General features: G+C 50.8%; 2 protein-coding genes across 8 annotated transcripts in view; one reads left to right on the top strand and one right to left on the bottom strand.

Moving 5' to 3' along the window:
* Window positions 1-1,094: 1,094 nt before the first annotated feature.
* KCTD10 (potassium channel tetramerization domain containing 10) lies at window positions 1,095-21,684 on the bottom strand. 2 transcript variants are annotated; one of them, XM_036449745.2, is made up of 7 exons: window positions 21,539-21,684; window positions 14,930-15,143; window positions 6,573-6,742; window positions 4,875-4,964; window positions 4,501-4,553; window positions 3,456-3,651; window positions 1,095-2,496 (listed from the first exon to the last, which is right to left on the bottom strand). In XM_036449745.2, exons 1-7 carry the CDS (start codon window positions 21,539-21,541, stop codon window positions 2,272-2,274), a joined length of 951 nt encoding a protein of 316 aa, XP_036305638.1. In that variant the 5' UTR covers window positions 21,542-21,684; the 3' UTR covers window positions 1,095-2,271. The 2 variants fall into 2 exon arrangements, with proteins under 2 accessions (XP_036305638.1, XP_036305639.1); XM_036449746.2 differs by having other exon boundaries at window positions 4,875-4,961.
* Window positions 21,685-21,824: 140 nt separating this feature from the next.
* Window positions 21,825-27,402, top strand: part of UBE3B (ubiquitin protein ligase E3B) — a 30,755-nt gene continuing 25,177 nt past the window's right edge. Inside the window, exons 1-5 of one of the 6 annotated variants that reach the window (XM_045585630.1) lie at window positions 21,828-22,067; window positions 22,272-22,362; window positions 25,915-26,017; window positions 26,885-27,066; window positions 27,215-27,335. In XM_045585630.1, coding sequence (XP_045441586.1) covers window positions 26,906-27,066; window positions 27,215-27,335 — 282 coding nt within the window. In that variant the 5' untranslated portion in view covers window positions 21,828-22,067; window positions 22,272-22,362; window positions 25,915-26,017; window positions 26,885-26,905. Of the gene's footprint in view, window positions 22,074-22,235; window positions 22,363-25,914; window positions 26,018-26,884; window positions 27,067-27,214; window positions 27,336-27,402 lie in introns of those variants that run through there. The other 5 variants (XM_036449739.2, XM_036449734.2, XM_036449736.2 and 2 more) reach the window with 5 other exon arrangements.

Raw genomic sequence — 27,402 nt, 5'->3', positions numbered from 1 at the left:
TTCCCAAAAGACCCAGAAAACGGGCTTAAGTAGAAGCATTATATGACTTTTATTTTACACACGTCCACAGAGGCTGGCACAACATACAGGAACGGTTTCCAAAGCTTACAGCATTTTGTCCACAGCACGGGGAAACAAAGCTTAATGACGCACACATGTGGAGAGAGCGCCCATTCCAAGAGTCGGGCTGCGTGTTCCCACGTGGCCCCTGAACAGCTGCTGGGAGGTACACCTACTAGTAAGCACAGGGCTGGGACCTGCCCAGCTAAGCTGCTGCCCGAGGGCCACAGAAGGGGCTCTGCCAGGGCCCGGCTCGGGCACAGGCCCCTGCACCACAGTCAGATGGCATAGTCAGAAAAAAACACACACAAACCAACTTGATTACAAAGGACCAAAAGCTGTTACCTTTTTCACTGTAAATAAGCAATTACGATGTAATAAAATTTTACTCTTTACCAGATCTTAGGCTCCCCATTTCTGGAGTGTAAATACTGACTTCTGTTTGCCCCCAATGCCAGCATAAGAAAAATTAGGTCCCTGTAGAATATACTGGATAACAGCTGAGCCAGCCAATGCAGCAGCATTAGCCTGGAATGTCGGAGGGACCTCTCGTATCCCGGGGAAGCAGTCGGAGGGAAAGGAGAGAGACAGAGACCGCCAGAAACAGTAGGTCATCAGGTGGAGAAGCCCGAACAAATCACGTGTTCCACAAACGTACTCTTCGTGTAAACATTTAAAAACAATGTATTGGATGGCTTTTCCATTCCTACAGGCAACATCAGAACTGACATTCACTTTAACTTTTCTAGAAAAGTTCAACCCGAACGGCAGGGCTGGTGTTTGAACTCGGACAGTATAAAATACGTAAGAAACATTTCTTAAGCCCCCCTTTCATCACAATAAAACCCAAACGGCCTCACGCGAAGGTTCCCACACGGCAGTTTAAAAAGCATCTGCCCAGCCCTTGGTTTTGGGATTGTCACGATTGTTTAAAGGGTTATCGGAGGCCTTGCAGCTGGATACAAAATGAAGGCGGTACAAAGTCGAAGCTGTAAAAACCATTTCAAAATATAAACTCGTTTTTTTGGGGGGGGGGACTACATTGTATCAGAGGCTGCCCACATGAATACCTTTGGTATAAAACAGTAACATTTCCCTTAAAAGGTGGACAAAGCCACTCACTACCTTACACACATTCCTCTCACCTGGTCACTATACCTAGTCTAGTCTCAACCACCGACACTGGTCACATCTCGCTTCTGTCCCCGACAGGCGCAGAGGAGACTGGGAGGTAGGTACCGAGAACGCCCTTCCCACATGAGCACCGCGGAGTGCCCCACATGCACACACCCTCACACACGTCCCCTGAACACCATGAACACTAACCGCCCCCAAACGGTCTGCACATCTTCCTGACAGCCACTCCGTACACGTCAAAACCAGAGGCAGAGACACCCAGGGGTCTCCGGTAATGGCTACGCTGACAGCAGGCAGGCTGCCCCGAGGCTGCTGGTGAGTGGTGGTCCCGCGTGGATGCCAGGCTGGGGCCACACTGAGCTTCTAAGCAAAGGGCAGGCACCTACTGCGGCAGCAAGCCCAGCTTAAGGGGGGAAGGAATGGGTCCCTCGGTTGTGAGCCGGCCTTCCCGGAAACCAGCGGAGCAGGAACAGGACGAGCTCTCACCCGAGCCAAGGTAGCAAGAGGCTTGCCCCCTAACCAGATCAGGCATCCGGAGTGACACAAAGCACACCAGGCCCCGCCTCCACTGCCACACGCCGCCATTATTTACCAACACGCTCTGGGCAAGAAGTCCTGCTGCAAAGCCACGTCTGGAAGGCGTGCTTGGCGGGCGGGAGGATGAGGAAGGATGGAGCCTGAAGACACCCCTGGTGGCCACCAGCTGACAGCTCAGAGCTGTCACACTGAACCCCAAAGACAACGCCCGCCATCCAAGAAGCTCCCACAGGCAGTCAACATCCACAAAAATAAATACTGCAAACGACAGTCCTCACGTACGCCTCACACGCATCCATACTTTTCTTCTGAGAACCCAGAACCTCCCAGGTTCTCAGAAGCAGAGCCCTTGGACACAGCTTGTCAACAACACGGGAGCGTTCACCTGGTACAAATCAATCCACCTTGTCGAGAAATATCAAAATAATCTGGCTTGTTACAAAAGTCTCTCCAGACTCCAGGGGGGGTGGAGGTGCCTGGGAGCCTGCAGGGGTCAGTGTGGAGCGTGGGAGGAGGAGAGCTGGCCCGCTTGCCTGCTCACTGGTGGAGGTGGGCGCGGTCGTCGGGCCGCTTGATGTGGATCCGCCGCACGCGCTCGATCCGCTCCCGCTCCCGCTCCTCGTCTTCGTCCAGGTGGTGGGAGCGCCCTGCCGCCCCGCCTGTGGCCTCCAGGAGCGCATTGTCAGGTCCACGGCCGTCCTGGGCCTCATACAGCAAAATATTCAGCGTCTCCTCATAAATCCGGGCCTCCGGGAACTCCACCTGCGCCCCCACGAAACACAGGGCAGGTGAGCGGGCATCACACACGGGCCTACCATCACACCCAGTACTTGCAGGCTACTCAGTCCCTGGGATTCCATGTAAGCCCGAGGAGAGCAAGGGAACAGAAGATCTAATGGGGCACAGGCTGTGACGGCTCCCACAGCAGGCATTAGCTTGCAGAACGGCGCAGAGACAGAAGGGAGATGATACGTATACTGGTTTGGAGCGGATATAAAAACAGATCCTCAGTGTCCAGATCAGCGAGGGGGTCAGTGCTCGGAAGGAAGTCAGCAGGGTAGGAGCTAAGGATGCCGAGCGGGCCCCGGGACGGTGGAGGGCTGCTCTAGGTGAGCGGGTCAGAGGACGACAGATGGCAGAGAACAGACAGAAAGTCAAGGTCAAGATCTTGAAGGCAGCCCTGTTCCTCTGATGACCAGGACGGGATGGGGCAGTGCTGGTGGGAAGCGTGTTGAGGGAGGATCAGGAAGAGCAACGGCAGCAGATCAGTGAGGCAGGAGGCAGCGGGCAGCAGGCAGCACACGGGTAGCAGGATATACCCGAGCCAACACTTAGGGCACATGTGTCAAACACAAGGCCCGCGGGCCAAATCCGTCCCGCCAGGCCTTGCAATGTGGCCCGCACCGCGCTGTCATCACTGCACTCCGCTGCGTTTCCATCACAATGACAGTTTATGACTGTTCAGTAAACCATTCGGCCCGCGATTTAGGCTGGATTTTAGATTTTGGCCCCTTCTCTGATTGAGTTCGACACCCCTAACTTAGGGCAAAGGACCTCAGATGCAGCGAGGCTGCCTCTGCACGCCGGGTGGCACAAGAGGAGCGCCATTTGGATTCTCTAAGACCCGCACCTGTGCCTGAGCTGGGCCCGAAGGACCATGAAAGCTGCGCAAGGACACACGCCAGGCTGGCCACCCAGAACCGCCTGCGCCACGCCCTCACCTTGGTCTGCTTCTTCTCGGTGGCGTAGACGATGGAGGTACAGCAGACCTCGGCGATCTTCCGGCCCTGCCCATAGAAGGACCAGCAGCAGATTTCGTCCCCGATGACGTCCTTTATGAACAGGACCCTTCCGTTGAAGCGCAGAGAGAGCTTATCGAAGAGTTCAATGTTCTTCAGCATATTGTCGTCAGAATTGCTGCAAAAGGGCATTGAGTAAGGTGACCGCCAGCTGGGGATAGCCGCCGCCGCCGCCCCTGGCAGAGTGTCCCCATGTGGGACCCGTGGTCCCCGCTACCCCGTTTCAGCCTCACCACGACCCACAAGGAAGGCACCACGCTCCCCGCTGCTCAGAGAAGGAAAGAGAGGGCCTGAGAAATGAGAGGATTACTTGAGGTCAAAAACGAATGAATGGCAGAGCCAAGGCCTCAAAAAAGATAGCTCTAGCCACTCAGCCTGACCTCCTAGCCAGTGTGCAGAGGCGGCTATGCTGCGTGTGCCACCGCCAGAGGTGGAGCTGAGAGCACGGGCCTGCGGGTACTGGCACCGGGTGGGACATGGAGGACAGCTCAGCAGGCACAGCGACGGCAGGACCGAACTGCCAGGGCGACACTCTATCCTGGTCAGATTACGGGTCTTGAGTGACTGCATCAGGTCCCTCAGATTCCTGATTTAGAGTCACAAGTTCCCAAGAGCCACCAGGCATTCTAGAAACCTGGAGATGTTGCTGGTGGGGAACTGAGTGATGGCTAATGGCTACCAGGTTGCTTTTGGAGGTGATGAAAGTGTTCAAAAATTAGGTGAGGGCTGCACAACCTGTAAATACACTGAACTACTGAATTACATACTTTATAGGGTGCATTTATGGTACACGTGAATTTTATCTCCTCTCCAGCATCCCCCTTTCTTGCCATCTCCCCATCTGGCTTCCTCGAGGTGCAGAGGCGCTCTCATCCAAAGGGAACAAGCGGAGCTGGGCCCGCAGGTGTGAGCGGAGGCTTTCCCAGTGGGCACCGGAATACAGATGTCTTTCTGGCTGGCGCCTTACCTGGTATATGAGTATTTGTTGTTACTTCTGTTGTAGAGTAACTTCACGGCTGGCTGTGGGTTGATTTAAAAAAGGAAGAAGAGGGTTACTTGGAGTGCAGATGCCATAAACCTCTGGCTTCCCGTAGGGCTGACCCTAGCACCAGGCCGAAGAGGCAGACAGCACAGCCTGCTGGCCGGGCCGGGCCGGGCCGGGCTCGAGAAGGAGACTGTGCGCCCCAATAGCAGGGAACACAGGATGAGCCACGGGTTCCCATTCTGAAGCCCTTCTCGGGTCTTCCTCGGGCAGTGACAGAAGTTCTCATCTCAAAACGTGTTCGGAACCTCTCTCATCTCTGATAGCGAGAAGAATGCCACGGGGCACCTCCAACATACCTTATTTGAAGTCGCTATAAGTTTCTGTTCTTCTTTGGATGAGGTGATAACGGGGACTTTGCAGAAAGGCTCGTAGGCATCTTTGTTCTGCTGGAACAAAACGTGCTTTCAGCCGAGGGGGCCAGCTCTGCACAGGGCTGGGTGAGCTGGCCCGCGGGCAAAGGCGGGCTCTGGCGAGGGCAGGCGGGCAGTCATGGTGGGAAGAGAGGAGGTGCTTACTACCAGTGAGTCAGGATGAGGGCATGGCCAGGAGTCGAGTTCTCCAATACGCCTGCTATTTGGCTGCTGTTATACGCCAGGCGCTCAGTAAACAATAAGAACGATGGCTTGTTCCCACAGCCCGGGGAGCCACGCAAACATAAGCCCTGAACATGGAAGCTGAAACATGACTGCATCAAAGCTCCCCAAACCCCACAGCAATGCCTCAGAAGAATTAAGAAAAGTAAAGCCCGTAAGAAAAAAAGATTGAGAGAAGTGAAGTCAGCAGGCAAAAGACATAAACAATCTGAGGCTGAAGAATAGATTACAGATGCGTGATAAGCAGAGAAGAAGTTGGAACGTAAGTCAGCAGATGGGACAGGATCCTGAAGATTTTCAAGGACAGCTCTGAAGGTGGGGGCACAGGGCACAGGGGAGGCTTGCCCGCCAGGTGGCAGCGCCCCTTCCCCAGCCTGGCAAAGGCCCGTGTTCCTGGAATGGTGTGCACAGGGCTGAGCTGCTATTCTGGAACAGAGGGAGTAAGTGAATGGTTTACACACTGAATGGTAAGCCGCCCCCACCCCACCAGCTCCTTCCTTTCCTCAGATCCCAGACGGCCGCCTGTCCGGCTTATTCCCTCCTCTTGGCAAGAAGAAGATTCCTCCACCAGGAGCTGACCTGCCCAAGAAGAGGCTGGCAGATCTGACACGGGGTTCCCGCTGGGAAAGCCAGCCCATCCTTCACCACTGAAGCCTACAGGACAACAAGGACCACCCACAGTCGTATCGCTTGCTTTTCAGAGCCTTCCTCTTAAATTCCAACAGGCCAAGGATCATCAGATTGTAAGGGCAAAGCCTCTCAAACATGAGACCAAACAAAGAGAGAAAAGGTAAGGGAAGGAGTCAGACGATGAAGGCAGTGGAAAGAAAACCTCCAGTACCAGCATCATCAGACAGACGAGAGCAGATTTTCCATCCTATGAAACAAGATCAGCCTGCTACATGAACAAGAGCATGGGAGAACAAGAAAAGGCTCTTTGGAAGTTAGCAATGTGACAGCTGAAAACATTCGATGAAAGGGCTGAAAAGATGAAACTGAAAAACTAAAACCAAACCCCTGAGAAAGTGGAACAGGAAGATAAGCGTAATAGAAACTGGGCCGAGGTCAGTCTTGGAAGTTTAACCTCAGACCAATGGAAACCACAGAAAGGAACCCAAAGGGCATGTCTCCACGGCAAAGACGAATCGGACGCACCGCTGCGTCTGCACCTGCCGACAGGCGAGAGGACGCTACACCGCGGAGACAGAAACGAGCCAGGAAGCAGTCAGGTGGCCTAACAGTACAGAGAAGCCCGTGGGTCGCTCTCACCCAAGGGGAGAGGCTTCAGGCTGACTCACTAGCTCGCACAGCGGGCAGGGAGGCAGGAAGTACCCCGTTTTGCAGAGCAAGGCCGGTGGGTCTGGGCCCCGCCCCCTGGTGGGAAGGAAGGGTGATGCCTACTTGCAGGGCTGCCTGGCACTCTTCCACCAGGCCCTGGACCAGGTAGTACTTGGCTTCTGCCAGCAGCTCCTCGATCTCCCGGCGGCTCTCCGGCAAGGGCACGGCCCCGTCGCGAAGGTAGTTGAGTATCGTACCAAAGTGCTTCCCACAGCGGTCAATGAGGATCCAGCCTGCAGTGAGAGGAGGGGGAAGGGAAGGGCTCACTGCACGGGCACTCCTCTCTGGGGAGGGCCTGAGGAGAACGGGGGTGTCTCCTGGCTTCTCCTGCTCCTCCTGCCTCCCGGGAGAGCAGGACCACAGAGAGAGTCACCAGCAAGCGGCTGACCAGGCCCTGACCAGAGCACAGTCACAGCCTCCAGACCCTGCTGGCGAGGAACCGCCACACGGGACTCGTCTGGTCTCAGGCTCTTGGATACCAGGGTCCCTGAGGCCTAAAAGCATGTTTCTTTAAATTCCCTTAAAACCCCTTACACAAGAACATCCCCAGAGGGGCCTAGATGCCACACTTGGATAAAAATGTGTCCACATGACCCCAACAATAGGAAAGGCCCTAGAGTAAAAATATCTACTCTTTTAAAAACAAACAAAACAAAAAAAACACACTTTTTGTTGTTTGTTTTTTTAGAGAGAGAGAAAGGGAAAGAGAGGAAAATCAATGAGAGAGGAACATCATTGATGGGCTGCCTCCTGCACGCCCCCTACTGGGGAATCGAGCCCACAAGCCAGGCAAGTGCCCTGACTAGGAATGGAACCTGCAGACTTCTTGGTTCCTAGGTCGACACTCAACTGTTGAGCCACACTGGGCAGGCTCTACTCCCTCTTTTTACCAGCCTTTTTCTATGAGATATTTTTCCATATCAAATATGGAACAATCCCTGCTGCCCAGATCCAGGACAGTGAAAAATTCTTAGTGGTAAGGTGGGGATAGGGAACCTGATTCTGCCAAGGGCCATTTGGATATGTATAGCATCGTTTGCAGGCCATACAAAATTATCAACTTAAAAATTAGGCTGCTAGATTTGGTCAAACATTGAATTAACTCACCCCTAATGCCTTGGCAGGGACAGACCAAATGGTTTCTCGGGTCTTACATGGCCCTGGGTCAGGCCAGAGGGACAAGCCCTTCCACTCCTCAGTGCCCTCTGCAGCCTCAGCACTGGCCTGCTATTCCTCCCCTAGAGATGGGATGGGTTTGCAAAATTACTCTGCTGAAATGCAAATATCCTTGGGAGTGGAATTTGGAGGAGGAAACAGGACTGGAACAGAGACCATGTGTGTCTGGTAGAAAATGTGAAACACTAGAAAGAAGCCAGATAGTCTGGCCTTCCCAACCAGCAGGGCAGCCTCAGGCAAGGTCTTCCCCGGTCTCCGGTCCCAGGTTACAGGTGAGACACACCAAAGCATGAGGCAGCTGGACGGTTTAACAGAAACCAGTAAACTTATGCTCACAGTTCAGGAGAAGGGGCCCACATTTCCACTCCTAACACTGCTGTGCCCTGACCCACGTCCTCCTCAGACCCCCAGGCCCCGAATCAGTGGCAGAGGCCAACAAAAGCCAAGAGCAGCAATGCACCTTTTTCATATCCAGTCACATATCTGCTCACCTCCCCGCCCCTGCGTCCCCCAAACCCAGCCCTGCCAAAAGCCCTCCCCTGGTTTCCGCAGACCAGGAGGGAATCTTCGCAACAACCACCAGGACAGTGGGTAAGAAAGCCATCCCTGTGCTCTCCTCCTGCAATTCCTCAGCCCTCACTTCCTGGGCCTTTGGTCTCATCTCATCTCTCTAGAACCTTCCACTGGTATTTCCAACAGCCATGGTTTCCTTCCTAAGTGGGAAGAACATGGCAGACACAAGGCAAATGTGCGGCTGGAGTTTAACGCTGGCTTCCAGGAAGAGCGGGATATCCGTGACCTTGACTGTCTGCTGGACATGACCCCATTCTACAATCGAGACACCAAGTTTACACTTAGTATCTGTTACGTAGCTTGGGTGCCTGAGGGGGGTTGGGGCAGGCAGGACAAATGGGTGCAGGTGGGCTGCGCTGCTGGCCGACCAGAGAGCAGTGCGCTGCCCCGTGGGGTGTTGGGGGAGGGTGGGGGTGGGGGCTCTCCCAGCTCCAGCTCAGAGTGGCCAGGCAGAAAGGTGGGTCCAGGGCTGCGTCAGCCTCCGATGTTTGAAGCAAAGCCCAAAATGCAGATTTTTGTGAAATCTGATTTTAAAGAATGGTAAGCTGGTTTGTTAAAAGCCTGTCATGAATGCACTGTGGGGCCCCCGAAGCACCTCTGTGCTACCCTGGAGCCAGTGTTTTCCTTCCAACAAGTTGACTAGGTGGGAAAGACAGCGTTATCTTCCCCTGAATTTCCCACAGATGAACCCAGAGCTCAAATTGGGGAGACAGAAATAGACAACAAAGCAGCAGCAGCTCAGGAAAATTACTTTCAGGGGAACCGAGAAGGCCAGTGAGGGTGAGACCAGTAGAACCTCAGTCTTTGAGAGAAATGGCAACCCTCTCAGCCCAGCTGCTCCGGGAAGAAAACGTCCCATTCAGTCTTTGATACACGGACATCTCAGCCGCCTGGAAAGCGGGAGGGCCCTTAAGATCAATCAAGTGATTTCAATTACGTGAGCTGTCGCAGTTTCCATAAACGAGCAGGCAGGCCGGGCCATCATACTGGGCTCCAGCTCAAGAATGCAGCCAGGAAATGCTTGTGGGGAAGGAATCATACTTTGGACAAATAAGGGCAAAGGAGCCAGGCACATTCCCCATGAGGTTTCAATTAGCATTCTGAATTTGAAGTATTTTAGTTGCTTTCAAAGCAGGGCCCTGTCCTTTGAAACAGCCTCGCGCGTAGAGAAGCAAAAGTCAAGCTCGCAGGGCGTCTTTCCTGCGGCCACAGAGCACAGGGCCGCGGGGGAAAGCCTGCACAGGGATCCCGGGCCTGGCGGTGGACGGGGAGAGGCTCTGGGACGTGTGACACGCAACACAGCACACGGGTTAGAGCGTGGGCCCGTGCTGGAAACCCAGGTCTGTGTGCTTGCTGGGTGACGTTAGTGTTCCACTCGACCTCTCTGCCCAGCAGTTTCCTCTCCTAAAAATGGTGCCTCCCACGGCTGGCATAAAAAGGTGCGATGAGGAATATACGGGGAACACACAGCACAGAGCTGAGTCTATTGGCAGCACTCAGGTTAGGTCCCGGACAATGAGCCCTTTGCGCATTTCATCGCCGCTGCCTGAGAATGAAGCAGCATCCACAGGCAGCACGGTCCACCCTAGGAGGGAGTCTGGGTGCCTTTCAGGTACCTGGGAGGCAGGCCCTCCTTCTCCCATCCCCCCAGCATCCCATGTGCTTCCTCTCCTTTTCCTCCCCCACTTCCTACAGGGAGCTTTCTTGGACCTAACTTGCCTGATCATAAGTCACCTGAGGGACTTGTTTCAAATTCAGATTCTAGGAAGCTGCCTCGTTCTGAATCAGAATCTCTGGGGCAGGATTTCTAAGCCTCAGCACTACTGACATTTGGGGTTGGATAACTGTTATGGAGGGTCTGTCCTGCATATTACAGGGTCCTCCCCAACATCCCTGGGCCCTGTCCCCTAGATGCCAGTAGCACTCTCACCCCCAAATTGTCACAACCAGAAATTTCTCTGGACAAATGTCCCTGAGGGATCCAAATCATTCCTGGTTGAATACCATGAGGTAGATAGGAAAGCAAAATGGAAAAAACAAAACAACAACAACAACAAAAAAACACACAAAAATGGAGGCAACAAAACACACAATTTAAAAACCTATAAAACTAAGATTTATGTTGTTTATATTTACATAAAATAAAGCCATAAAGGAATAAAATCCAGAATGCAATTTTCTTTCTACATAGCAAAAAGGAAAATGGGAAAGTGTGTAAGATGCAATCAGGCAGCCATTCAATGAAACACAAACATAAAAAGATGCTTAACCCACTAGAAATTAACTAAAGCAACAGAGTACCATATCATAGTCACCAAATTAGAAATAATTAAAAGTTTGACAATACCCAATGCCGGCAAACATTCAGACCTCTGTGCGGAGTGTAAACTGACACAACTGTTAACATCAAATGGAGCTGAAGATGCTGCTCCCCCCCCCCCCCCCCCCCCGTGCCACCCCTGGGAATGAACTCTAGGACAGTGCTCCCAACCCTGTTTAAGACCTTAATGCTGCAGCCCCAGAGGCAGCTGATAGGGCCTGGAGAGGTCAGAGCCCCCTCATTTACCAAAGTAAAATAAGACTTTCTGGGTGTGCCATGATGTGGAAAAGCTGGGAAGCACTGGCCTAGAGAAACTTACACATGACAGGGAGTGTTCAGAATGATAATGTTCCTAACAGTGGGCTCTAGAAACAATCTAAATAACCATCAGCAGAAAGTGAGTTGAAGAAGGACAGAAGGGACTGACACGAAATATTCAAAGTGATGAAAAGCAAGGACCTACAATCAAGACTACTCTACCCAGCAAGGCTATTACTTAAAGCTAGCGGCCCAGGGCACGAATTCACGCACAGGTGGGGTTCAGCTGGCCCGCCCCAATTGGGATCAATAGGGCTGGGCCGGCTGCAGGGAGTTGGCCGGACAGCCCCATCTCCTGGTCAAACTGCCGGTTGAACTCCCAGTCGAACTCCTGGTCGAGGGGGCAATTTGCATATTAGCCTTTTATTAAAGAGGATTGGAGGAGGAAAAAAAGAACTCCCCAGATAAGAAAAAAACTGAAGGAGTTCATCACCACCTAATCAAAAAAAAATTTGATTAAATTTCTTTAAAAGAAATGTTAAAGGGATTTCTTTAAGAAAAGTAAATAAATAGGAACATAAATATGTCATAAAATGGCAATAAATATGTACCTATCAATAATCACCTTAAATGTAAATAGATTAAATGCTCTAATCAAGAGACAGGGTAGCTAAATGGGTACAAAAACAAGACCCATATACATGCTGTCTACAAGATATCCACTTCAGATCAAAAGATACACACACTCTGAAAGTACAGGGATGGAAAAGATATTTCATGCCAATGGAAACAAAGAGAGAAAGCTGGGACAGCAATTCTTATAACAGACAAAATAGCAACTTTAAAACAAAGGTTATAGTAAGAGACAAAGAAGCACACTGCATAAACAGGATCAATCCAACAAGAGGATATGGCCCTTGTAAACATCTGCACACCCAATGCAGGTGCACCTAAATATATAAAGTAAATATTGATGGACACAAAGGGAGAAATCAATAGTAACACAGTCATAGTGGGGCACTTTAACACCCCAATGGATATAGACTTTACAGACAGAAAATTACGGAAACAGAGGCCTTAAATGACACATTAGACTTCACCGATTTAATTGATATTTCTAGAGCATTTTACTCTAAAGCTGCAGAATATACATTCTTTTCAAGTGCACACGGAACATTTTCTAGAGACCATATGTTAGGCCACAAGACAAATCACAGTAAATTTAAGAAGACTGAAATCCTAGCAAGCATTTTCTCCGACCATAATGGTATAAAAATAGAAAACCGAGTTCAAGAAAAGAACTGAAAACACACAACTATATGGAGCTAAGTAACATGTTACTAAACAAGGAATGGGTTAACAATGATACCAAGGAAGGAACCAAAAGGTACCTTGAGACAAATGAAAATGAAAACGCAACAACCCAAAAGCTGTGAAACACAGCAAAAGCAGTCCTAAAAGAAGAAATTCATAGCGATACAGACCTACCGCAAGAAATAAGTCTCAAAAAAACAATCTTGTCTTATACTTAAAGGAACTAGAAAAAGAACAACAAAGCCACAGTGAGTGGAAGGAAGGAGATGAGATCAGAGGGGAAACAAACCACATAGAGTCTAGAAACAATACAAAAGATCAATGAAACCAAGACCTGGTTCTTTGAAAACATAAATAAGGTTAATAAATCTTTAATCAGACATCAAGAAAAGCAGACAGAGGACCCACATAAAATCAGAAATGAAAGAGAAGTAACAACTGACATCACAGAAATACAAAGAATTATAAGAAAATATCATGAACTATATTCCAACAAATTGGATAATCAGGAAGAAATGGATAAATTCCTAAAACATATACTCTTCCAAGACTGAGTCTGAGAAAATCTGAGTAGACCAATTACAACCAATGAGATTCAATCAGTAATTAAAAAGCTCCCAACAGACAAGCCCTGGACTAGATGGTTCAGTAGCTTTTGAGAAAGCATTTCCCATGAGATGTGGAGCTCTCACTTTTCAAACTGTAACAACAGTACAGCACCCACCCCTTGAAGGGGTAAGGTGAGGCATAAATGAAACAACACCCATAAAATGCCACTTGGTGAGCTTTTCATGAGCGTCTGAAGGCTGCTGGAGGTTAGGGAAATGCAAAGAGCTGAGATTGGAGTGTCGGAGGCAGCACTGCTTCCGGGAGATGCTGGGCTTCCCGGAAGCGAGAGGGAGGGACATCTGGTAGCAGCTCGTTAGAAGCAGAGGCAGGTCCCCTGGTACCACCCCCAGCCATCTCCCAGTTCCGGGACAGGTGAGCTCGAGGACTCTGTCTCTTTTGGGACAAGTGTTAGGCCACCAAGGTGAGGAGGCTTCCTCTTTGCTTCGGAAGCGCCTCGGGCTTTCCTGATCCCCACGGGAGACTGGGTGGGGGAGACTGGGTAGGGGAGATTGGGTGGGGGAGACTGGGTGGGAGAGACTGGGTGGGGGAGACTGGGTGGGAGAGACTGGGTGGGGGAGACTGGGTAAGAGAGACTGGGTGGGGGAGACTGGGTGGGGGAGACTGGGTGGGGGAGACTGGGTAGGAGAGACTGGGTGGGGGAGACTGGGTAGGGGAGATTGGGTGGGGGAGACTGGGTGGGGGAGACTGGGTGGGGGAGACTGGGTAGGAGAGACTGGGTGGGGGAGACTGGGTAGGGGAGATTGGGTGGGGGAGACTGGGTGGGGGAGACTGGGTAGGGCGGAAGAAAAGCCACAACAATCCTGGGCTCTCCAATAAGGTCTATTTCCTCCTGCAGCCCGGGGGCCATTGTCCCGATTTCCACAAATACTCTGGGCAACGCCGGGTGTGGCCCGGCGAGGGGACACTCCCCCTCATACAAAGCTCGCTTTTATTTGGATTAAGGCACAGGCCGTTCTGGAAAGCCAAGTTCACGGGAAGCCTGCAGCCTCACGTTCTCCACGGCACAGAGGGAAACACCCCAACCAGCGACAGCCCGCCCTCAGCCCTCCTAGGAGCACAGAACGCACCGTGCACACCCAGCCACGGACCCCCATCCCACCTACCGAGTCACAACTCACCCGCCCTCTCGGAAGTCACTGCCCCTGGGAAGGCAGGGGCATCGGCACAGAGGCGGCCTCAGACACAGGGGAGCTGGCCAAGCCAGGTTGTGGTCTGGCCAATCTCAAGCAATCTCAGGCCAAGGAATGTAGGATGGGGCCATTTTAAACCACATGGGACCTGCTCCCTACACCCAGGCAGGTAAGGGCGACCCCTTTTGTCAGGCGCTCTTTGACCTTCCAGGTAGGCAGGAGGTAGTTATGGTAAGATGACTTTAAATAGTTTTTAGCCTTTTACTAACATGATTTTCCACAAGAAAGAAAAAGTACTGAACGAACATACATATTCAATATACGTATTCATGGTGCCCATTTCACCAGCTGAGGGAAATAAGACCTCAACAGCTTAACCACCTGGATCAGGATCACCAGCTTCTACACCGGGAGCTGTGATTCATTCCGAACCACCTTGCTCAGGATCACCAGTGACTAAGTGGGGAGCCATGTCTCAGCTCCGCTTTTCTAGGCTTCCCTCGAACTCGGTCTGTGAACTTTGCCACGACCCCATCCTAAGAGGACAAGCGTCCAGAGGAAATGCTCACGACTCACACTGGAGCTTCTCCCTGAAATCAGAGGCCCATCACTGCGAGAACAGGAAGGGAACCAACCAGGGCAGCTAGTCCAGCCTCCATACAACAGAGCTGAGGCCTGGAGCGGGACTGGGAGTTTCTCAAAGTCATGCAGCAAATCGACAACCTCATGCAGCAAATCAACAAGTTGAGATGGTGAGTCCCTGTCCAGCTGACTCCTACTCATCTCGAGGTCTCAGCTGAAATGCCACTTCCTCCGGAAAGCCCTCCTTGACCACCCTCCCCCCCCCCCCCCCCCCGGTTCAGTCTCTGTTATTCCCCCCCTCAGGGGTCCCTGCACACCATGAAAACACTGAGCCCACCGTGCGATCTGCAGCCGTGCGCATTTCCTGGTGGCTTGCTGAGCTAGAACGCAGCCCTCGACCACACGCGCACGTCCCCGGCGCCTTGCGGGCGGCTTACCTTCACTGTCGGTGAGCACCTCCATCCGCCCGCTGAACATGGCCTTCAGCATGGTGTCCTGCTTGGTCAGCGTCTGCATGGTGGTGTAGTAGAGCGCGCCGCCCACGTTCAGCTTCACATACTTGGAGCTGGGGCTCGTGCCCTTGAAGGAAGTGGTGCGGGTAGCAGCCGCTGGCACCGCTGAGCTCACCACGCTTTCTCCTGACATCTCTTCCTGCGGGGGAGAAGACACAAGGTCACCGGGGTCACGGCACCAGGTCTGGTTTACCTCTGAAAGCCACTGGCCTCCAGATGTGTTCTGCTCAGTCCAGGTATACTCTGTGTTTAAAACAAACTCGACTCTCAATGCGGACAGCTCAGGAGTTCACAGAAAAATCTGGATGTCTGGCTTCTCTTAACATTAGAGGCCAACTTGGCCAGCAGGGCCACAGCTGGTGGGAGTTGGGGTACTGGCTTCCCCCTGGCAAGGGGCAAGTACTCCCCAATCTGCCCCCAAACTCCACCCAGGTTGCCTCATACACCGGCCTCACCTGCTGACCGGTAGGTACAACTTTGCCACTAACTCTTGTGTTATGAGGACTTCCTTTCTACCCACTCAACACACACACTGGCTGCAGCCTTAGGCGCTGCCCACGTCTCTCTCATTGCCAGGCACACCAGCCAGCCACCGGTGCCACCTCTCAGCTGAATTACAGATGAAACGAGCTTTTATGAAGGTGAGTAGGATCCCAACTACCACTCCTAATACTTCATATAGAGAAAAGAAAAAAAAAAAAAGTGTTTCTGAGGACTAAACACTCTTGGAAGCAAGTTATTGCAAAATTATTAAGAGACTTCCTGTACTAGCGCTGCCCCGAACAGCGCGATCTGATAACAGTCTCTGTAACAACACTGCCAGCTCTCGTGTACGGATCAGAGAAATGAAGGCGGGGTCCAGATTTCAACGGGCGCAGGAAAGGAGACTGGTACCTGGCACATGCGTACTCAAAGAAAACATTCCTTGCATTAATAGGGAGAATTCTATAGCCGGAGAAGATGCCTGAATATTTACTAAGTATGGGAAATGGCGCCGAGGAAGTGGCTCCTGACAGCCAGGACCCAGCCTGACACCACTTGTGGGCCTTGGTGTTCCCTACGAACATGAGCCATTCCTCAGCACACTGCCTCGGAGAAGGCCACGGTGGATCGAGGACATACATGAGATCACTCCGTCGTGACTGCCTGAACACAGACACAAGACCATATTCCAAAACACAAAAATGATCAAACGACCCCTTATCCCGGCTAATATCCTGCTGCCTTTCTACCAACTAGAGCACATGTGTCAAACACAAGGCCCGCGGGCCAAATCCGTCCCGCCAGGCCTTGCAATGTGGCCCGCACCGCGCTGTCATCACTGCACTCCGCTGCGTTTCCATCACAATGACAGTTTATGACTGTTCAGTAAACCATTCAGCCCGTGATTTAGGCTGGATTTTAGATTTTGGCCCCTTCTCTGATTGAGTTCGACACCCCTAAACTAGAGTTTCAGCCTGATTGCCTTCTTCCGGCCTCAAAATAACAATGACAGAGGCCCAATCACATCATCAGCCTTGCTTCCCGACAGCATCGGACACGCAGCAAAGCCCACGCCTCTGGACCCTCCCCCAAACCCTTCAAGGCTCCCCAAATCCTCTGGGTGCCCCCGTTTTCCCTCCAGGCATCAAGGACCCAACTTCAACTGCAGGTGTGCTACTGGTGCTGCTGCCAGAAGGAACTGCCGACACAAAACTTCTACAAATACCCTGATACTGAAAAAGAATTGTGTTTTAAATTCTCTATGCCTTTCTATTTTTTTTTTTTTTTTATCCTCACCAGAGGATATTTTCCCCATTGATTTCTAAAGAGAATGGAAGGGAGAAGGGAGAAGGGAGAGGGAGAGAAACATCGGGGGGAGAGAGAGAGACATCCATCCATTGGTTGCTCCCACAAGCATCCCTATCTGGGCTGGGGAAGCTGCATCGGAGGGAAGTGCCCTTCACCGGGAATCGAACCCTCGGCTCTTTGGTCCCTGGGCCAAAGCTCTAACCTCTAAACCAAACAGGTCAGGCCTGCCTTTCTTTCACAGATCCCTCATGAGCTTATAATTTTTAAAACTCAAATGTTAATTTTTCATTGAAACAAGGAACTGATAGGTGGTAACCCGCCTTCAATCGGTCAGAGCAGAGGCAATGGCCGGTCCTTTCAGCCTGTCCCTCCAAAAGGGTGGCCTGGGCTCACCCCCGGGGAGGCTCAGGTCAGAGCTGGCAGAGAGAGAGAATGGCCTCTGGAAACACAAGTGTTTCCTCAAGCGACAGCTTCTACTTCACCCAGTACAAACGTCACAAGGCGGCCCCTTTTCAAAAGCTGGGGCTTGGCTCCCGTGGGGTCTGTGGCCTGATGCCCAACGTCAAAGGAAAGAGGCCGAGGCGGTGCTGACCCCTTCCTTCTAGCTCTCCTCTGCAGTCAGTCCTCAGAGACCAGAGTTACCACCAACTATCCCCCCTGCCCCGAAAAATCTATCATGGGAGGATAGATGTGGCTTATGGGAATAAAGAGTTTCTAAAAACGTCGAAGACTGGGTGGTGGTGGAGGGGGGAGGGCTTACGGTTGTGGGCTTTTAATTGGGGGTGTGGGAGGTGTGAGGAAATTGGTCCACAATGAAAATACTCTTAAAGCACCCTTTTCAGATCTAAACTTGTACAAAAACAACTAGGTTTTTGAGACCCCGGTTTAGCATTCAGTAAGGCGCTTACTATGAAACAGACAAAAAAGACATAAAGCCTACTTTATGTACTTTTGCTCTCCGATACCTTGTAAAAATAATCTGCATACAGCCGGGACCGGTTTGGCTCAGTGGATAGAGCGTCGGCCTGCGGACTGAAGGGTCCCGGGTACGATTCCGGGCAAGGGCATGTACCTGGTTGCGGGCACATCCCCAGTAGGGGGCGTGCAAGAGGCAGCCGATCGATGATTCTCTCTCATCGATGTTTCAAACTCTCTATCCCTCTCTCTTCCTCTCTGTGAATAAATCAATAAAATATATATTTTTTAAAAATAATAATAATCTGCATACAATAAGGCCTATTTTAAGTGTAATTTGATGAGTTTTGGTCAATAGCTGCATCTGTGTGCTCCCCCCCCCCTCCAATCGAGAGAGAACATTTGTGGCTCCAGAGCGCCCCTGCTCCTCCCTCCCAGAAGACAACACCAGTTTCATTTCCACCAGCACACACAGCCACTCACAATCCAAGCGATGCCGGAGGACAGCTGTGGCGATTTCCACTTTGTGGAAATTCGGATACCACGACCCCATGGCTCAGTCACCTCCCGAAGTGAGTTGGTGACGGAGCAAGCGAAGGGCGTGGGCAAGTCCTGCCTGTCCCCGAGCCCAGGGCTTTCTCAGTGGCCATCCTTAGCACGTGGAGAGCTATGACATATAGATCGAAAAAGGAGGATCCCTTCTTTAGAAAACACCAACAGGCTCAGAAAAGATGGGAGGTGACGTGTGCCCGTGGCTTCGGTTTACAAGGCAGACCTGCATTTAAGCCACCAGCCTTGCATTTACCAGCTGTGGGAGCCTGGGTGAGTCACCGAGTTTAGTCTGGTCTGTCAAATGGGGACAACAGCGGCGCCTGCCTCCCAGGGCTGCGAGGGGACGCACAGAGCCCTCAGCACCGTCCCTGGCTCAGAGCGAGCACTCAAACACCAAACACTCAAGCCACGGCTATTTGAAAACGCTCTCGCAGTCTCAAATTCTCTTCTCTTCTGAAACTGGTTCCAGCTCTATTGCTCTATTGACATCCGACTGAATTATAAGAGATAAAAGGCAGAAACCATCCCGATCTAGATAGAGACTCCAGAAAAGACAAAGAAAGCTCCGAGCCCACTCCTCCTCCTCCTCCTCCTCCTCCTCCTCCTCCGAAAGTCAGTCACCTCAACAGGAGAGGCGCTAGGAAGAAAGCCCGAGGCTGAGGACACAAGGCAGGAGACAATAAACCTCTCATAGCAAACCTCCCACAGAGCACTCCCCAGTCATCCTGCTTTTTAACTAGCTTCAAAGGTTGGATTTCATTTTTGATGAGGTTAGGGAGGTGGGACAGGAGAGAGCCAAGTTGGTTACAAGAAGCAGAGAGGTAATTGATACTGGTGGTATTGGTTACTGATTCCATTCAATCAGCAGGGGAGTTTATGCCAGTTAGATGGGTACGTCAAGGCTTCTCTCTTTTCCAGCTCCCCGGAGTATACTGTTGCTGATCCCAAACAGTAGCCCCGCACTTGGTTGCCCATCGGAATCCCCTGGGAACCTTACAATGATACCCATGCCTGGGTCCTACCCGTGGGAAACCTGATGTAACTGGTCTGGAGTTGTGGCCTGGGCTCCAGACATTTTAAAAGTCCCCCAGGTGATTCCAATGTGCAGCCAGGATTGCAAACCACTGTTCTAAAAAGTCCCGTATATCTTAATTAGGCCACAATTAACCTCAGGGAGAAGCGTCCTGGCCTGGGTGAATTGCTGACCATACGTAAAAGTAAACCAAAGCATCATAAACAAAAGCAAGCCCCTACTTCACAGCCTGTGAGTGTGCACAAACAGGAAGCAATTGCATGCATGCTGAACGGGGAGCATGCATGCAAACTGCTGACTTCAAAGGAGGCTCGGTCAAGTACAACAGGGAAAAAGGGCACCAAACCCTCACCTGTACGTTTTCCTAAACTCTCTGTAGACTGGGAAATGTGTATGGAGGTTTGATGGAGAGTTTGATAAACCTGGTCTCATTACTTCCTAGTTCAGACAAGTGATTTAATCGAGCCTCAGTTTCCTAACTTGTAAAATGAAGTTAACACCTCCTTCCCCCCCTCTCCACGAATGAATAGGAAAATTCTTAATGACGCTCAAGCTTTCCTGAAGACTGGAGATCACAGCCCTGGCTGCACTAGAATCACCTAGGAATGCTTCAACCTTTCTCAAGCCCGGGCTTCACCCCAGAACCAGTAATCCAATTTGGGGAGGGGAAAGGAGGAGCGTGGCAGCTCAGAAACCAGAGTTTTAAAAAGCCCTTTAGGTGATTCTAATGTATGGCCAGAGGTGAGAGCCACAAAGCTACCGTGTTTTAACCAGCTAGATCTGAGAGTCACCACACTGATGCTAATTACACAACGTTCTCTGAACTGAGGGCATTTCTACAACTCAGAAAAGCCTGTGGTCCCATTTCAACCAAGCTAAATTCTATCAGCCACATAAGGGTGGCTTATTTTCCACCCCAACCCTACGGGACAGCTACTGCCGAATCACATCTTCTTCCGGCGTCTAGCACACAAACTACTGGCCTATGTCTCTCAAGAGTCTAGGGAGGAACATGTCATCGACCCACCTTTCAGGGGAGAAAATTAAGAATCAGGACTATGAAGGTCCCTCTGACTCCCACTCTCATGCCCAAATCAAAGAAAGCAGTGCTTTAATTCCCTGGAGGGCTTGTTAAATTAGATTGCTGGGCCCCACCCCAGACTGACTCCATTGTCTGTGGTAGGACTTGAAAAGGTGGCCATTTCTAACAGATTCCAGCTGGTGCTGCTCGTCTGGTTTAGTGCCTTCTTCCCCTCAGGTGGCCCTTATTTTACACGAAACGGAGCAGACCGCACTCAGATACACACGTTGACTCATCTTTCCTCAGCCGTGGCCTTAGGATCCATTCATCTTCCCCAAGGACTGCGCTTTCTAGAGAGTCAGGCAAACAAGCAAAAAGAGGGTCTGGGGCTGACCTTTGCTATTCACAGGGCAGACTCTTCAAGGAATCCAAGCACACAGACACTCCCCACAGCTGGGGGACTGCCTGTGAGACATCCCCGACTCCTCAGGTGTGGCTACCTGGGGTCCCAAGGGAATGGATTGCATAGGGACCCAGCCCCAGGGCGCTGGGCGCCCTGCGGGGAAAGGCCCCTGACCGCAGGCCCCTGGCACCCCTCCGCGGAGTTCCTGGCACGGAACGCACACCCTCCCGCCGCCTCCCTCTGTTTATCTCCTCCATTCGACGGGGTGTGTATTCACACGCACCTGGAAGCCCTTGCCCACTTCCCCCGAAACCCAGAGACTCCTCTTGCCACTCCCCCAAAACCAAAACTCTCCGTCCCAAGGAATCAATCCCACTTCGTCGTCTCAGAACTTACCCCTTCTCCCTTCACAACACCCCGGACCCCAACCCTCCGCTCCAAATGTCCGTCTTCAAGGACATCTCTTTGTTCTCTTCACAATCACCAATTCCTTACAAGCGCTCAAGACTCTGAGACATCCCCCTCCCACCCACCCACCCACCCACATATCTACTCCCCGAGCCCAAAGGCCTTCCCCGGATCTCCAAGAGCCCGGGGCCTCCCCAGCCCCCTCACCCCAGCACATTCCCCGCAATGTCCTTCCCGCACGCCCGGCCCGGCCTCGCCCCCATCCTACTCCCCGAGTGCCACTTCCCGGTCGCGACAGCCCCTTTCCCCCTGACCCCCTCCTTCTGCCGGCCCTTTCCTCCTCTCCTCTGGCTCTGCCCGCTCCCCTCGGCCCCTCGGAGGCCCCAAGGCGGTGGGCACCGCCCTCCTTACCATGAAAAGTCGGAGGACGCCGGAGTCTCCAAGCCTGGACTGAAAGAGGCAGGAAACACCCAGCTCGCGTGAGCCAGGGGCGGAGGCGGGGCTGGGGGCGGGAACTTCCGCTGTCCGTGCGTCACTTCCGCCCCGCAGAGGGCGCTTTCTTAAAGGATCCGCTGCACTCCTCTAAGACATGGGCCGCATTCCTTCCAACATGCCTGGCTGGAGTAGGTTGCATCCCTTCTCTGCTGGGTCAGGCATCGATCCAGTTCCCGAATGCTCCACTTTTTTTTTTTTTTCAGCCTCCAGAGAGGAGGAAGAGGTTCAAGGAGGTTGCCGCTCCCGGGTGGAGCAGCTCTCCGGAACTGTCGTTGGGCCGGAACTGGGTAGTTGTTTCCCGACGGAGCTCGGGGAAAGGACACCCCGGGGCAAGATGGTGGTGGAGTCTCGATCGCTGCCCCGGGTTCGGCAGAGCTCAGGGATATTATTGGGCTGAGGCGACAGTAGCTGCGGCTCCGATCCCAAGCGCGGGGGCCTCGAGCGGGTAAAGGTCTACGGCGTGCGAGTAGCGAGTGGAATCAGGATCGTGGGGTCTGGGTGGCGGCGCCGGGGACCTGAAGGGAGGTTAACCCTGGGGCAGGGTAGGGTCCCCGCCTCTCTCGTCGGAGGGGCAGGTGCTAGCGGCTGGCTTGTCTCTTTTCTCTTGTGGGGCCTTTGTCAACGGACTAACGCTGGATGAAAAAAAAAGAGTTGTTATTGTGGTTGATGCCAAGGAAAGATGCCTTAGGAGTCACTGGAACCCGAGTTCGAATCCTGTTTTTCTCGCTGTGTGACCTTGGGTGAGTTCTTCACCTCTCCGGGCCTCAGTCTCCTCCGCTGTGAAATGGCGTGATGAGCTCGTTTCACAGAGGATACTGTATAGGGAAGTTTCAGTGCCGTGCCAGACACCCAGCTGTCAAAAAAGGCAGCTGGAGTTAGTGGTGTCTGTAAAGAAAAGCTTGCTCGAAACTGGACTCTTAGCCTCATGGGCAGCCTTTGATTCTCAGCTTTTCTTTGCTGTTCTGTGAGTCGGGGACTCGATGGTTCTTTGTGTGTTTCATTTACAAATAATTGCTTTGGAGTTGGATCGGAGTTTAAAATTCAGGAGCCTAGCGACCCATGACAAGTTCTGCCCCTTCTCTATATTTCATCTGCTCCCCGTGACAGTGAGATTGAAAACAGCCCGCAGCCTGGAAGTTATGGTCATCAGACCTGGCTGCCCAGCTCCTCCCACCACACAGGCAGAATCCTTCTGGGCGCCGCCAGCAGTTGGTATTTATGGCGCCTCTCCCTTGAACAATAATACTCTTTGGAGTCTGGTGCTCTTCCATAGTTCCCCATGAACTTGGCCTCATCTGGAGAAGACTGATTTTGAGCAGGTCCCACGGGAATACTGAAGTAAAGGAGAGTCTGAGTCTTGTCTCTTATTAAGACAGTGGCTGTGGCCCTTACTGGTGGTCTAACCTGGGCTATAGGGGTGACTACAGATCTCACAGCGGTGCTGTTTTATTAGAGGAGACCACTTAGGAAGGTCTTGGCCCTGGTGGGTGCTCAAGCATCACGTTTTCCTTTTGCTTTTCATGTGATCTTGATGATCACCAACCTCTTGCCTCCTAATCGTCCCACCTATATCGCTGTTGTTTTCCTAACGGGATTGTAAGCTGCTTAAGGACAAAGCAGTAAACTCATGTATGTGCTATTTGTTCCCAGATGCTTTTATTAGTGTTTTCTCATTTAATGCTAATGATAGTGTCATGATGACTAAATTGAGGTATCAGAAGGGTAAATGTTTCGTCTAACTTTTACATAAACCTTTCGGCAACCCTAGGAAGTAGATCTGTTACTATTATCACTCCCAATTTATAGATAAGGAAACTGAGGCCTAAGGAAGGTAAGGAACTTGGCAAATGAGGTAGAATCAGAACTAAAAAGAACCAAGGACTACTTTGTCCGATCCAAAGCTTCTTCTGTTACACACTGCCTTTTCTTTGATTCACAGTGGCATGTGCCAGCGCAAGCCCCTAATAAATGCTTCATAACGTGTTTTTATTGATGAATTATAGTAGACAACATAGATGGAGTAGGTGAATAAGAAAGAACGAGAAAAACTGCTAAGTATAGGCTATCACCTGTTTTAAACAGAAACCAACATGTAACATTGCTGAGGGGATGGTCTCAAGAAGGGGACCTTATCCTGAGCGGCCCCTGGGAGAAGTTTGAGATCCGGCAGGTCCTCAAATAGCGTCGTTTTGTTCAATGTTGTTTCATTATAACATTGATGAGATGCCATAGGAACTTAACTCTTGTTTATATCACTTAGCCTGCGGGAAAATTGCCTTCATTATATGTCATTCTGCCCCACTTCCAATAACCTATAGACGGTGTTAACCAAGGACTTGCTACTGTCCGACAGGCACTTAGTCAGAGTTTGAGTGCAGCCTCCTATTTTCCATTAGGATTAGGCTCCCTCTTCTCCTGCGCCTTCTTCCCCTCCCCACGTATGAGGGACTGTCTACATGTTAAGGAAAGCACATAATCACTATGCTCCTGGCTTGGGCCCAGCTCCTTTGCAGCTCTCAGGAGCTTGAAGCTATTACCCAATCTGAACAGGGCCCGGGGTTCATTGCCCACGTGACCAGACTGGTGAATCTTAGCGTACCCAATCCTGTCTAATGGGTGAAGAATGTAAGGGTCCCAACATTATGTCCCACCCCAAGAACCTTAGTGACAAAAGACTCAAAAACAAAACAAAAAAGCAACAACTTTGTGTCTATAAAAATAATACATTAGCCCTGGCCAGGTGGCTCAGTTGGTTTGGGTATCTATACGCTGAAAGGTTGTATAATAGGTTCATTCTGGGTCAGGTTGGGGGTTTGATCGCTGGTCGGGCGCATGTGGGAGGCAACCAATGATGTTTCTCCCTCTCGCTTCCTCTCTCTTCCGTTTATCCCTCTCTCTCCCTATTCCTTGTTCTCCCTCTCTCTCCCATCTCCCTTCCTCCCTCTCTAAAAATCAATAAACATATCCTTGGGTGAGGATTTAAACATTTTTTTAAATAGTAATAATAATACCTTAGACTTACTGACTGCTCTGTCAGCCACCTCAGTAGGTATTGATGTACATCATCTCATTTAGGCCTCATTGCTTAGCGTCTGAGCTAATCCATGGAGGAAGACAGGCCCTGAGACATCACCCACAGAACATGGCCGAGCGAGGGAGTGCCTCTCGGTACCATGCTGCTTCGCCACGTGCTTTCTGTAGAAAACCTAGAAAACAGACCCAGTAAAGAAGCAAAATTTCCAACAATGCCATGCTCTCAAAACAACCACTCTTATGTAACATTCTGGTCTATTTCCCCCCCCACCCCCCCGTTTTTTCTCTATGTGCATTTTTCTTTATCATGTAACTGGAATGATACTGGTCCACACAATTTCTTAGGCATAAATAGTTTTCAGTGTTGTTAAAAAAACATTAAACATTATTTTCAGTGGCTTTTTAATATTCTGTCCCCTGTGTTATTCTTGCTTATATCACCATGCTTGTAAAGTTTTAATTCACTAACTTCTTTGGGAATATAGTTGACCTTTGAACAACACAGCGGTTGGGGCACTGACACCCCCCCTCCATACAGTTGAAAATCCATGTATGACTTGATTCCCCCAAAACTGAACTACTAAGGGCCTACTAGTCACTGGAAACCTTACTGATGATGTAAACAATCAATTAACACATTTTTATACGTTAACATATAACGTACAGTATTCCTACAATGAAGTAAGCCAGAGGAAAAATGTTAAGAAAATCATAAGAGGAAATACATTTACCGAATTAATTGGAAAAAAATCCATGTATCAGTGGACCCATGCGTTTCAAATCCGTGTTGTTCAAGGACCAACTGTATTTTCAACCAGTTTCCTTTAAATGGTGAGGACTGTGGAGCTAAAGTTGAACATTTATTTTATTTTTATTTTTTAAATATATTTTATTGATTGTTTTTATAGAGAGGAAGGGATAGAGAGCTAGAAACATCGATGAGAGAGAAACATCGACCAGCTACCTCCTGCATACCCCCTACCGGGGATGTGCCCGCAACCAATGTACATGCCCTTGACCGGAATCGAACCCGGGACCCTTCAGTCCGCAGACCGACGCTCTATCCACTGAGCCAAACCGGTTTTAGCTGAAGTTGAACATTTAGACCAGACATTATCTAAAGATGAATGTATTACTTCTACTCTGTAATGTATTACAGAGGCACTGAATGTATTACTTCTACTCGGTGAGGAGGTGTATGATGTCCTACCTATAAAACTTAACCGTAAGTCTGGATTTTTTTCTTCTGCTTCTGCCAGCGAGGACAAGCTCCTCTGAAGTGAGAAGCTGCCCATGGCTGGGAGTCCCCTACGAGATCACTGATGGTGACTCAGCATTTCTGTGACACAGGCAGGTTCTCAGGTGAGCTCCCTGGACTTCCTCTGCTGGGGCCGAAAGAGGGAATGATTTGGAAGCCCTTCTTCTCTCCAGTCTCCTTACTGTCCCTGCTATTGGTTGGGCAGGCTTTGTTCATTTGAATGAAAGGATGAATAAAAATAACAGCGTAAATATTCACGTTTGGATTTTCCCTCAAGTCTTGACTTGGCAAAATAAAAATGGACTGCTTGGTGTTGACTTCCCAAATATTGTGGACTGCTCCAAAAAATTCAAATATCTGGGGACCCTTGACTTAGAGGATGTGTGGCTTGCATTAGAAGTTTACAGATGGGATTGAGTCGTGCTTTGTTCATTCATTAAACAATTACAGAACCCATGCCCTGTGCCAGGCGCTGTGCATTTTCTCTCCAGAAAATGTAATTATTTCATACAGGAAGAAGCACTGCTGCTCTGGCGAGCTGCATGAAAAGAGCCGATGGGAATTGGGATTTGTGCCAGGAGAGCTATTAGCACTTTGGAAGGTGGCGGAAGGCCCTGAGTAGCTAGCTCTCTGCTGCTGCTGCCCACACCCCTGCCCATCCTTTGCTCTTTTTTTTTTTTTTTAATAATATATTTTATTGATATTCTACAGAGAGGAAGGGAGAGAGATAGCCAGAGATGTCAATGAGAGAGAAACATTGACCAGCTGCCTCTTGCACACCCCCTACTGGGGATGTGCCCGCAACCAATGTACATGCCCTTGACCAGAATCAACCCGGGACCCCTCAGTCCGCAGACCGACGCTCTACCACTGAGCCAAACCGGCTTCGGCCATCCTTTGCTCTTGAACCCCTTTCTGTGTGTGTTTCTCAAACGGGGATCTACACCGACGGCTTGCCATTTTCCTTGCAGGGTTTGTGCAAGTTTGCAAACATGTTCACCGTTTCTCAGACCTCGAGAGCCTGGTTCATCGATAAGGCCCGTCAGGCTCGAGAGGAGAGGCTTGTGCAGAAGGAGCGGGAGCGGGCGGCCGTCGGGATCCAGGCCCGCGTGAGGAGTTTCCTGTGTCGGAGGCGACTGCAGAGGGAAATCAGGTGGGTGCCAGGAACTCCTCTTGCTCCCGAGTAAAGCAAGAAAAGAAAGCATTTGTCTCCACCAGTTCAGAAAAAGCCTTCCGGCTGCTGGGAGCTCCTAATGAAAACAGTTTTTTGTTTGTTTGTTTTTTAACCTTCCCTCCCTTAGGAGAGAGATCGATGAGTTTTTTAAAGCCGATGACGCGGGGTCCAGTAGAAGAAGTGCACTTTGTATTTTTAAGATCGCCAGGAAGCTGCTGTTCTTGTTCAGAATGAAAGAGGATAACGAGGTAAAAGAGCAACAGCAAACATACATCGTCCTTTCTGGCTGCAGGGTCTTTTATTATAAATACGAGG

The sequence above is a fragment of the Pipistrellus kuhlii genome, unplaced genomic scaffold (genome assembly GCF_014108245.1).
Source record: "Pipistrellus kuhlii isolate mPipKuh1 unplaced genomic scaffold, mPipKuh1.p scaffold_m20_p_20, whole genome shotgun sequence".
Taxonomy (NCBI): Eukaryota; Metazoa; Chordata; class Mammalia; order Chiroptera; family Vespertilionidae; genus Pipistrellus; species Pipistrellus kuhlii.
This window is presented reverse-complemented; position numbering and strand designations above follow the sequence as displayed.

Coding starts and splice junctions, on each gene's coding strand:
- KCTD10 (XM_036449745.2), bottom strand. Junction 4,965..6,572: donor AGTGCCAGGCAGCCCTGCAA/GTAGGCATCACC, acceptor GTTTTGTTCCAG/CAGAACAAAGATGCCTACGA. Junction 3,652..4,500: donor AACAAATACTCATATACCAG/GTAAGGCGCCAG, acceptor GCCCTTTTGCAG/CAATTCTGACGACAATATGC.